The sequence below is a fragment of the Phascolarctos cinereus genome, unplaced genomic scaffold (genome assembly GCF_003287225.1).
Source record: "Phascolarctos cinereus isolate Bilbo 61053 unplaced genomic scaffold, phaCin_HiC Scaffold_726;HRSCAF=1367, whole genome shotgun sequence".
NCBI classification, from domain to species: domain Eukaryota; kingdom Metazoa; phylum Chordata; class Mammalia; order Diprotodontia; family Phascolarctidae; genus Phascolarctos; species Phascolarctos cinereus.
In genome coordinates this window covers 262,580,090-262,592,538 of record NW_027556098.1, presented here as the reverse complement: position 1 = coordinate 262,592,538, position 12,449 = coordinate 262,580,090, and the positions used below count along the sequence as shown (strand labels likewise).

Here is a 12,449-nt window from a genome sequence, read left to right as displayed (position 1 = left end):
CACAAAAACGATTTTAATGTCAAAAGTAACAAACAACACAGGAAACATTTTTTCCACCTAAAATAAAAGTGAGAAGAATGGATGTATGTTTATTTTGACCACATTAATTATTACAAAATGTAAAAAAGCTGAATATTTCAAACTTTAGAACACAACTATTACAAACTATACAAAGAAAAAAACTGCCAAACTATGCCAAAATTTGATTTATATCTCCTTTAGTTAAGTAGGAAGGAATGTTGGCAGCAGATAACAAATTCAAGTGACACCTTAGGTAAGTTAACATTGCTAAATTTTCTATTTCTATACTATCACTTCTTGCAACTAAAAGACAAAGGCAGACAAAATAAGTCCTTAATTCCACACATTTTACTAATTCAGGAAGAAGACAAAAATTTAACAATAAAGTTATTCAATTATACAAGGAGGTGGGTAATGATTCTAAAAATGCATAAACTAAAAGTTCATGGGTGCTCCACTGGACTGGCACTCAGAAGCAGACTGTCCCCAGGATAAACTTGGTAAGTACTGAAGAAGGACTTTCTCCGTGAAGGGCCACAGGCTGTGAAGAACTTTACTCCGGAAGCCACACTTGAGCCCAGACATTATGATGTTCAGGAGATGTAACACCCACTTTTTGCATTGGCTTTCAAATGTTCTTGATCAAATCACACAGAATGAATGGCATCCAGGCTGACCTGGTATTTAATAGCCAAGAACAGAATTTCACCCCACCCTATTTCAGGTTTGTAATAAAATAAGACACTCACAAAATCACTTACTATATAACAAACACATGCAAACGATAAGGTGTGTTTAGCTGCAAGGGTATTATGATAATTAAGACAAAGCTTTAAAAAAAAATTTCTAAAGTAAGTAACTGCCCTTTCTTCACACCTAGAGAAAGTAACCCAAACGGTAGTAAAACATAGTTGGCTAGTTATCACTTATATTTCTTACCCATCTATTGTGTTCAAATAATTGCCTAAGACAAGTGTGCGCAGACATACTAGTGCACACTTTCAAAAAAAAAAGTTTAACTACAAAACAGTGACTGAATATTAAAATTAAGAAAAAGAACCATGACATTTTGTAACTACTAAGAAAAACTTAGAGCACAGGAGCAGTAGATCTCAAATTTATCTTTTTTGACTAACTACATTAAAAAATAGAAGCTGGTAGACTTCTGAAAAGTCTGCTTAAAGTTTAAATCATATAAAGGATTAAATGGAAGAAATCATTCCATTTTTAAAACTGCTATAGAGGGTGGCTCAAAATGCTTAAGTTTTGATAGATTAAAATCACATTAAGATTTCTGGGCCATCCTATACACTGACATAATATTGCAAATACCATGAAATAAAAGCCAATAGGTAATGGGTTAGATTTTCTTCTTATAATTTGTTAGTCCCAAAACTTAATTTTTTTCCAAAAATTAAAAAAATCATTCTGAAACACACTGAAAAATTGTTTCATAAGCAACTACTTAAGGAGTTGTAAACTTATTGTTTTAAGTAAATATTTAAATTTAAAATGAAAGCAATATTTTGTAATAGAACAGGCTTTTGTAAATCTGATTTCAAAATTGAAAATGATCTAAATGGCAAAATGACATAAGAGCTGACCATTTCCCAAGTATGTTTGAAGGTATTCGTAGATGGTAAGATCATTTATCATGACAGTACAATATTAAAGTACTGGATACCATTATTTAAGAACCTGATGGTCTTGAAAACAAAATGCTCAAAATCAAATGTTTTCAGTACCTACTATTACCAAAAAAAAAAGGACATAAATCAAATTATGATCTATAAACAAACAGTTCGATCTAATCAAAGATCTAGTTGAAATTTTTCATAGCAAACCCTGAAACTACACCCATTTTAACCTCTCCCATTCCTGGACAAAGCCAAACCTTTGGGGGAGGGGGGCGCACGCGAGGAGAGGGGTGGTGGTGAAATTGCTACATTTGCTATGTACACAATTTGTTTGTAACAAATGCTGAAGTGTTGATATTGACATAACAAAATTAATTATTACAGGTCCAAATATATTTTCTAGATCAAAACTAAATTTATATTAGCAAAGGAGATTTGCATTCAAGCAGCTTTAGCCAAGAACCAAAGTATTTATTTGGAAAATTGAACACATGACAAAGATTTTCTTGATATTTCTGGTCTATTCTAGCTATTAAACCATAGACAGCATAACCTTCATTTTACAGAACATTAATGGTTTGTACAAAGGTATACTTCTTCAAGATGTTGCACTATCTTTCAACCCCTTAATACATCAGGTATTAACCACATACTTTGCAAAGTCCAGTGCTACTTTCTAGTTTACAACTAAAAAGCATGGAATCTTCTTGCTTTTTGAATAGCTGGCATTACTGAGTTAAAGCAACCAAAATGTTATTAGTACAGCCAAGTTTGGTAATATTTTAAAGGAGCATACTACTACTAATATTTCAAATTATTCAAAGTGATTTCTTTATTGAGATCAAGTATCTGCACAAGTTTTACAGTACGATCGCATGTTTATATTTAGCTAAAGTCACAAACACATTTGACTTTCACAATGATGAGCATCATCATTTCCACTCTAGACTACAAAGCTTATGTACGACTAAAGAAAAAAAATACAAAAACTTCAGGTTTTACAAAAGAAACTTTGAAAAGACTATATTAACAATAAAACCATTTTTTTCAGAAAATTATAAAGGCATACCACTAAATTTTCTTCTCTCTAAATTGCAAGGACTGAAAGATTCTTTAGTATCTGCGACGTTTATTAGGTCCTTCAAAGTTTCCCCCTTGGCTTCCTCTACCAAAGCCACCAGGACCACCACTCACAGGACCTACACCACTCATTGGGGTCTGAGGGGTTTCAGTGCCTGTTCTACTGCCCATAGGTGAACCCATCTGAGATGGTGGTCCTTGGGAAAATCTATCATTATGCTATTGTACCACATAATAAACATTAAGTCCATTTAGAATACAATAAACATTAAAAGTATGAGAAAATTATCAAAATCCCAAGTGGTGGTGTCATGAAGTTCAGCAGAAAGTCCAGCAGAATCAGGATCACACATAGAAGGAAGAAAGGAGCATTTTAATTAGTCACTATGCAAAAGGCAGCTGAAGAATTACACATTGCTAATGCTTTGCCCCAATTTCATTAAACAGAGGAAAATTAATCTTTATGATGCATGGTATACTAACTTCATATGGAAAATAATTTCCTTCAAAAAGGGCTTATGAGGCATTCTCTTAATACAAGAGAAATCTTTATTTTTGAAAATCAACAGAAAAATGAAATACTCTATCAATAAATGGTCAAAAATACTTCATTAACATAGTCTATTTAAGCAAAAAATATTTCAAATACCCTATGTAACATAATAAACAGTAAAGTCAAAAGCATATGGCATTTCTCAAAGATTACTGAAAAATTCATTGGACAAAAATACCTAGTAGTAGTATCTACACTAAAATCTGTTGCACATGCTTTCACATTTCAATTTTTAAAAAAATCAGCATACAACACATTAAAAACACTAATGCTGGCAAGTATAGTCTTGAATACTACCCTTCCCTGGATTTAAAAAAAAAAAAAGATTTAAGGAGACCAAGCCAATTTAAGACTTAGAATTAAAAGCTGTCCAACTGAAGAAAACAAAAACAAAAAACAAACTTAAAAATGGCTTTTAGACTACTGAATACAACACTTAATACCTACAGTCCTGGGAAGTTCACTCAACACATCAATTATGTTTCATTATACAGAGGCATCATAGTACAACGGAAAGACTGGACTAGGAGGCAGGAACAACTGGGGTCAAACTCTGCCTCAGATACTTAAAAATTATCTGAGGCAGCAAGGTGGTGTAATAGATAGAGTGCTAGATCTACACATTAGAAAGACCTGAGCTCAATTTCAGCCACTTACTAGCTGTATGAACCTGGGCAAATACTTAACCTTTATTTGCCTCAGATTCTTCAACTATAAAACGTGAATAATAACAGCACCTACCTCAAAGAGTTGTTGTGAGGATGGAATGAGAAAATATCTGAAAAGTGCTTCAGCAAAGTGCTTGACACTTATGTGCTTTAAAAAAAAATTATGTGACCTTAGGTAAGTCACTTAACATCTCTCAGCCTCTGTTTCCTCAACTATAAAATAGGAGTAATAAGAGTACCTCTACCTCAAACGAGATGATGTCTGTAATGTGCTTTGCAAACTTTAAAGCACCATAAAAATACTAGCTATTATTGCTGTAATCCATCACAACTTAAATGCATAAATTACAAAAAAAAAACCCAAAGTATTATAATATGCACTGCATCTTCATAAGAATATACAGAGCACTGTTAATCCTGCAAAAACTGATGCTTTTGAATGGTTCCTATTTTGGCAAAGAATAATCTTTATTTTGTCTTGATAAGAACTATACCATTTCAGAAAGTCTACAAGCACACCCTAACTAATCCTCTTCATGCAAATTTCACTTATCAAATACATGTTTTATACCTATAAAACTGATCTAGAATAAACTAAAACCACCAAATCAATTCTCTAAAAAAAAAAAGTTTTTTAATTATGCATATTCTGGTACTATTCTGAACATGTAATAAAAATGGCAGCAAATGAAATTAAAATTTAAAAATATTTTAGCCCACCCAAAGATATCTTCACACTCTAATGCTTGAAAACATTAAAATCATATTCTTTAAAATTTATTCAAATATAATTAAGAGTAAGAAATGCAGCAATAATAACGTACAAACTACATGTCCAAGTAAAAAACAAACACTTCATTCATACTGTAATTTGAATACAAAAAGTTATTCTAAATATTCTTTTTGATTGTGAGAATCTTCACAAGACTTAATTCAAACATATTTTTTTGGTCCCACAACAAAAGTAAAGGCTATTTGTTGACACATTAATAAAAATATGGTCAAGTAAAGCTCTTAAAATACTTGTCCATTACTTTTTTATATAATGCAAAATGTTTTGAATTTGAGTAAAAGGCACCATTGTATATACAGTGAAATGTAAAGGTAATATGGTAATTTTAGTCGTGTTCATTACTACACAAGTAATATGCACATGCACAATACCATAGCAACAATAAAAGAGCACCTATTAGAATGCTTTTTTAACAGTACTGAAATATCTAACATTCTAAAACCATTTTGACAAATTTGCCTGTCAAAAAAAAAAAAAAAGATGCCAAATCATGCTAAGTGTGAAGTTATCTTTGGTGCAGAAGTGTATCATGATATAGCTGAATAGAGTTAAAATAAGTTTTATGATACATTACCACTGCTCCATTATCTGGCATCATTGGAGTTCCCATATTTGCAGCTCCTTCTGGTCCCAAGGCAGGACCAGGACCCAGAGGTGGGCCAGGTATAGTTCCTCTGTTGTTCATATTCATACCCATCATTGGAGGAGGACCTTGGTTACCAGCAGGTGCTGGGCTAAACGCATCTATGCAAAACAATCTATACTTAGAGCTGTCCTATCTTAGATTTAACATGCATTTAAAATATTTAAGAGATCTACAAATTGAAATTTTTTAATTGATCAAAACCATTTTTCTTCAGAGGTTTGAAGTTTAGCTCAATTATTTGCTCTGAAATGGATTTTTTCCCCTCAATTATTGCCTCCAATGTAAAGAAAGCAAATCAAGCATCAAATTTATTGAAAACTAAAATGCAGTGCAGCAAAAAGAAACTTCCTTATTTGAACAACAGTAAACAGAATTACATCACGTAACTTTCCCCAATTTAATAAATTCCCTACCACTAAGATGAACATAATTTTCTAACAACAGTTAAGGAAGTTGAGTAATAGCAAAATGATATCACGTATCTGCTTTATACATCTTATATACTATAAAGGAAATATATATTTAGAGATATAACAATGGAGGCAAATTAGTGGGAAAAAATTCCCATTACTTTTCTAAGATATCTAGCAGACAAAACAAATTTCTGACTAGAAAGTACAAAAAATACTATTTTTATGCAATTACATAATATTATTAGAAAACAATCTTTAAGTACAGCCACACCAAAGCTCAAAAATAACAAGTGATTTTTGTGAATGATATGAGGAAAACATACTATATCCTACATAAAACTTAACAAAAATTTTGACAGAATTTCAGGCGAGTTTCTAAATTTAAATAAGCTACAAAAAAATACAAATTATATATTAATATAACTAACTCATCAAAGGGCCCATTTTTGCAAACTCTCTTATTTTCATGGAATCCAAGATAGCACATATTACTAGCAATGTGTTAAAAGCTGGGGCTTGCAATTTTTATATTACATAGTTATTGCCATCATAATAGACTATCACTGAATTTAAACCATAAGTGGGGTATAATAACTATACCCCACAACTGTAAGTACAAGGACTACATACAGATATAATATTCTGTTTATTATCCTTTCCTTTTACAAAATGTATAAATCAAGAGACTTCTATTAAATACTGACAATATAGGCAGTTCCCAACTTACAGGTAATGGTCTATTAGTAAATCAAATAATACTGACATACACTCTTCCTTTATGAATAGTGGTAAAGAGGGACAGCTAGGTGGCACAGTGCATAGAGCACTGGCCCTGGATTCAGAAGGACCTGAGTTCAAATCCAGCCTCAGACACATAATACTTACTAGCTGTGTGACCTAGGGCAAGTCACTTAATTCTCACAGCCCAACCCCACCCCCCAAAAAGAAATAGTGGTAAAGAAGTTTTCAGGCTAAATCCTCCAAAATAACCTGTTAAAGTCCCCATGGAATTGATAAAAATTACAATATTAATCTTAATTGTGGGTCCTACTTTTAGTATGAAAGAATTTTTCTCATTCCTAGACCTATCAAAATATTCCATGTTTCAAAATTACTTACCTTCCCCTTCTTCCCTAGAGATCTGTGATAATAGCAATCTGAACTAATTTATAGATTTATAATCTGAAAGACTGTAGCCATTGTCCTATTATCCTAACTAGAGGCACTGTCATTTGAAAAATATAATGGCTAACCCAAATGAAGCATTAGAAATATTTCAGGCAATGGAAAGCAAATGAAAAACTAAAAACTCAGAAAACATGACTGAAACCTGAGATAGGGATCAGATCAATTCCACCTAAATTATTTCTGCTTTCCTCAGCTTTTTCACTCAACTCTACTTGGGGGCACAAAGATTCTTTAAAGCACACAATCATTTTCATTACAGGTCAAATGACACAGTATCATGGTCTCCTAAAGCATTAGGAAGGATGAGGTTATACATTCTGGATAAGTTATTCTAACTTACAAGTAAGTTAGGGACTGCCTATATTTTAATTCTAAACAGAATAGTACTGAAAAATTTAATAAATCAGACTCTCCTTTCTGTTAATAAAGATCAGTCTCCTACGTGGTATTTAAGAAATGGAAGAAGTCAAAGAATCCTATCTCCATCTTCAGCAAATACATTATTTTACCCTGTGGAACTAAAGCACACACACACACACACACACACACACACACACACACACACACCCAAAAAACCCACAAAGTCCTTTATAGAAGTGAGCCCAATATTTTATATCACCTAGTTAATGAATCAAATTCAATCTGATTCAAAACTCCATTTGAAGTAATAGTATGTTACTATATTAAAGATGAAAGATTGATTAAAAAGTAGTCCGGAGTCGCATCTCTAGCAGACACAACCAGTCAGAAAGGAAGGTTCCTTAACAAGGAACTAATATGAAACCTAACTAGCAATTCATATTGTCTAAACTGGCCATCTAAATTGAATTCTAGAAACTCCTATGTCAAATTTACTAGATATTTTACTACTGTCCTTCCATTAATCATGTTAACCTAGTCAATGCAAATGGGCTATAATACAGGAGCCCCTCAGAGCGTTAAGAGAGGCATTTACTTACAAACTGAAAAATCTAAATTTTAATATCGAAGAATAAAGGTTTTCTGGAAAAGATCTTAGAATTTTTGTGCTCTCGTTTATCCAAGTATTTTACAAAGTGTGCTATTCATCATTCCTTCTGAAAACAATTTCAAGCAAATAAAATCTTCACTATTTCAGGGGCCTCTGAATTTTCCAAGGTTACCTCATGTTAAAAACTTGAATTTATAAAGCAATCTCATCTTGAGGTACTCCAGTCCATAAAGATCTCTCTTAACTAATTTTGAAATTAGCCTCCATTTCAAAATTAATCTTATTGTATTATGCCAACTGTAAAACACAATTTTTTGTCATTGTATATTCTTCTTCCTCTCAAGCTCTAACTGGAAAATAAAGTTCCCCAAGGGAAGGGTCCAATAATAGGTTTTCAATTAACTCTGGACGACAGATTTTTAATAAGTAATGGCAATAGTGTTATGATACAAGAGTACTTAGATTCAAAAAGAAGCAACAAGGTAATTCTCCAATTACTCTAAATTTGATTGAATTTGAAATTGAATGAATTTACAAATTCTCAGAAGGGTCACGGGTAAGACCTGCTGGTCCCAACAGAAAAGATCAAACAAAAGAGAGCTGAACGGAAGCCTATCTGAACCCCATCCCATAAACCATGGAAAGCTTAGCTAATGTTCCCAGAAAATATTTATGTAAATTTGTCATTTATAATTAATTTTTTTTTTTAGCAAAGTGTACATTCAACTTACTTGTTTCAGAAGGTTAGACGAAGTAAACTTTATGAAAATGAAAGCTTGTTAGAACTACTGACACACCCCCATACCCCCCCAAAACCCAAATCATTCATTGCTTTTAAATTTAAACAAAATGCATGGTTTCTTCTGGGCATATTACCTTAAAACATTTAACTGCAACTGACTGTTTAAGAAATACACCTGACTTCATTATCAACACAAAAGTACTGAATTCCATGAATGTATAAATTAGTCTGTCATTAAAAAGTAACCACCATAAATAACATATACAGTCCCAAAGAATTTTAAGTAAGTTACAGAAGGCTTTTGCTTCAAATCCCTACCTCCCATGTTTATTGCTCCACGGGGACCCAAATCACCCATTCTCATTTCCTGTTCTCTCTGTAAGTAAACATAGTTGTCAAGTCAACCTATCGTTCTTATGATTTTATATTCCCATCTAAAATAAAACAAAAGATTAAATTGGGACAGCATTTTCCATGATAAAAGTACAAAAATATTTGCAATCAATCACTATTAGAATCACTAAGTGAACCTAAAAAAAAAATGCCAAGATTTTAGTATACATTATTACAAATGCCAATATACTGTTCACACTACAAGAGTAATTTCATGAAAATGTCAACATCCTCAATTATTGTTCCTATTGATACAATGCTTACTTTTTCTTATCACTCCAAAACTTATTTCCTTCTCTCATACAATGCAAAAGCAACTATTACTTAGCAGTAGTTATTTCCATCCCCAGTCACAGAAGTAAAACTGGAAATATTTGGTTCCATGCTTAAATTCAAAAGTTGACACAGAATAAAAATTTCCTTTAAACACTAACTTTAAAACAAAATTCCTTAAAAATTTAAATGAAATAGGATTTATCCCTCAGCTTTACTTCAGCTATCTTTTTCAGCCAAGAAGAATGATTATGTTTTTTTCCTCTAGTAAACAGTCAAATGAATAATATTTTAAAATTGATTTTGAGGGTATTCCCCCCCCCCGCCACTGAGTTTTACTTGCAGAACTAAAATAATGTAGTCAGCCACAATAACATGGGAATCTGTAGGGGCTCAGCTACTGCAGAGCAAGTCACAGAAACATGTGATTAATTTTGAAAGGTACAAGACAGGTAGGTACCAGACAGAAAACCTTTCAATGGGAACACTAGATGTTCCCATAAGGAGGGAAGTAAGGAAGTGCCCAGCACAGCACCTTGTTGTGCTTTAACTTTGCTGGATCAACCTAGAAACGTGATAGGAACAAATCTTCCAGGGCACCCTTTCCTTTCAAAATATGCAGTGCAACTAACAACACTATTCATATACTGGCTAGCTTTGTCAGCTGAAAAACGCACAAAACCAGTGATGCTAAATTTGTGTCATTTATCTATTTAAAGAACAATTATCTACAAAGACCTTACATTTAGGTCATAAGATGGACATATAGATATCTATATCTATATTTTTTTGTACCTGTTCCTAAACGGGGCCAAAATACTTGAAAACCAGCCTCCATAAAGCAACCCTACAAAATTCCATTTCATATGACAAATGGCTTAAAACATCAGTTATGCACAGATGTTTATACATTTCCAGTGATGTACTACTGAGGAGCTACTGCATTTAGGATGCTCTAATTTCCAGACATTTTCTTACCATGAAAATACAAAGGTAATATATATCAAATAAATGCTCAATAAAGCCTAGCAGGGACTCCAACCAGGGCTATAATCTATTGGTAGGACAGCATGATTAATACATCACTTATTTAGCATCATAGAGGAAAATTATATTTAGACAGCCATCATTTTCCAACACTGTATAATAAAGTAATGAGCCCTTTAAGAAATATTTTAAATAATAATTTTCTTGAAGTATTTCGTTTCTAATTACTTCCTTTGGTACACTGAACAAAATTTAACATTTATTTCAAGATACAGTCATTATTAGTTGTTAAATATTGTATGGTACAATGCACGACTAAAAATATGAGACTTTTAGGGATTTTGATTTAAATATTAAAAAGATCAAAAAATTTAAAAAATCATTTGCTTCATAATCAAAGTATGCTGCTTATATCATGTCTACATGAGCAACCCCTCTCACCCAAACAGAAATAAACTGGAGAATAAATGAATCAACTCCTTTGCACTCAAAAAAATATAAAGTATATGGGCCTTATGAAAATGAACTTAAGAATCAAAAGCTTTTTCACTTAGTTTTGCAACAGTAAAAATAGTTCAATATAGGGGAAGTATATTTTCATTAATACACTTATTACTCCTCTATTTTTAAACTTCTTTAATTTTTTAGGAAAATAAATTTCACATATTTGCTTCCCAGGACCTAACATTGTCTTTGACCAATCTTAAACCTATTATCAATAAGGACTCCTAATGACAGGTACTGAATTTCGTGAAAAATCTCACATTACCTTTACACATATGCCTCACCAATTAAAGAACTCATTTTTTCCTTAGATTTTTTAAACTTAAAATTACCACCTTTAGTTCCTATCTATACAGAAAAGATATAGAAATATGTGTTATACTCAACTTTTCTAGATAATACATTTTTCTTATGGTAAAGGAACCAGGACTGACTGCAATAATCTCAATGTAGATGGTCTTAAAACTGGTTTGTTTACAACAGTATTCCCTTATGAAATTCAACATTTTGTTTTCAACGCAGTTATATAAACAGCTAACCTGAGTCATTACGTCCCATTTACATCTAAGGATGTCTAAAACTAAGTCTCCAAAGTAAATAAGCCTAATTCCAGGCAAAAATTTACTGAGAAGAAAAAAGTTTAGATGACAGCTATTATACAGAATTATTATTATTTTACAGACCCTAAGCAAAGTCAATAGTGTATCAAAGTTATAATTCTAAATCATTTATACTTGTTTAATATCCACAAAACCAAGAAAAAGACAATCCTCCTTCTGCTAACATCATTTAATTAGTCCTCTTCAAGGCTAATGGCCACTTCTCTAAGTGGATTGCTGCAGGATACTTTTTGGTAACCTGGAAAGGGGACAGAGTACAAGTATTGAGTTGAAGTGCTTTTCATCTGGGACAAATACCTATCTAATTATAAAAGAGGAAATTTCATCAAGCAGGAGTTGAAAATGTTTTTCATTATATGTAGGAATTTAAAGTCAAAGCTCTCCCTAATATGCATTACATAAAAGCTAAGAAATAATTCTATTTTCTGTAGTAGACCTGCATGACACACACTCAATACATAAATTCTAAGAGTTCTTTATCATCATTTTTCTCCTTTAGTACTTACACTTTTCAAAGTTCATTAAATTAAGAGATAGTCGGCAACACTTTTTTTTTTACAATGAACAACTGAGTGACAAATTACTAAATGTTTTCATTATGTTTCCAATTCTCAACAGTGAGAATTAGACCAAAAAGACTGCCCTTTTACAATGAAGAAAGTTGTAATCAAAAGAAAATACTTCCAAGGGACACACAAAATCCATGCTGAAACAAAAAGCTGAGAAGAAAATTCAAGATGACAAGTTATTTACCAGGCAACATAATAGCTGAAAATAATGAGGAGAAGAGCCTCAAAAATTACTTTAAAAGCCAGTTAACACTGCTACATTGTTGGAATTTATAATAAATGGGCTGCAAATGGTATGAATGTATCAGAAAGATGCAGAATCACTAAAGATATTATTTCTCCTTTACTCAAATTATTAAACACAGAAAGTACACCCTATAAAGGCTACACGA

At 32.2% G+C, this 12,449-nt stretch overlaps 1 protein-coding gene across 1 annotated transcript in view; it reads right to left on the bottom strand.

Annotated features, from left to right (window-relative positions):
• Positions 1-351: 351 nt before the first annotated feature.
• The window catches only part of PSPC1 (paraspeckle component 1), a 61,038-nt gene continuing 48,940 nt past the window's right edge, over positions 352-12,449 (bottom strand). The window contains exons 7-9 of the mRNA XM_020968807.2: positions 9,030-9,087; positions 5,327-5,496; positions 352-2,957 (exon numbers count right to left, since the gene is read on the bottom strand). Coding sequence (XP_020824466.2) covers positions 2,772-2,957; positions 5,327-5,496; positions 9,030-9,087 — 414 coding nt within the window. The 3' untranslated portion in view covers positions 352-2,771. The remainder of the gene's footprint in view (positions 2,958-5,326; positions 5,497-9,029; positions 9,088-12,449) is intronic.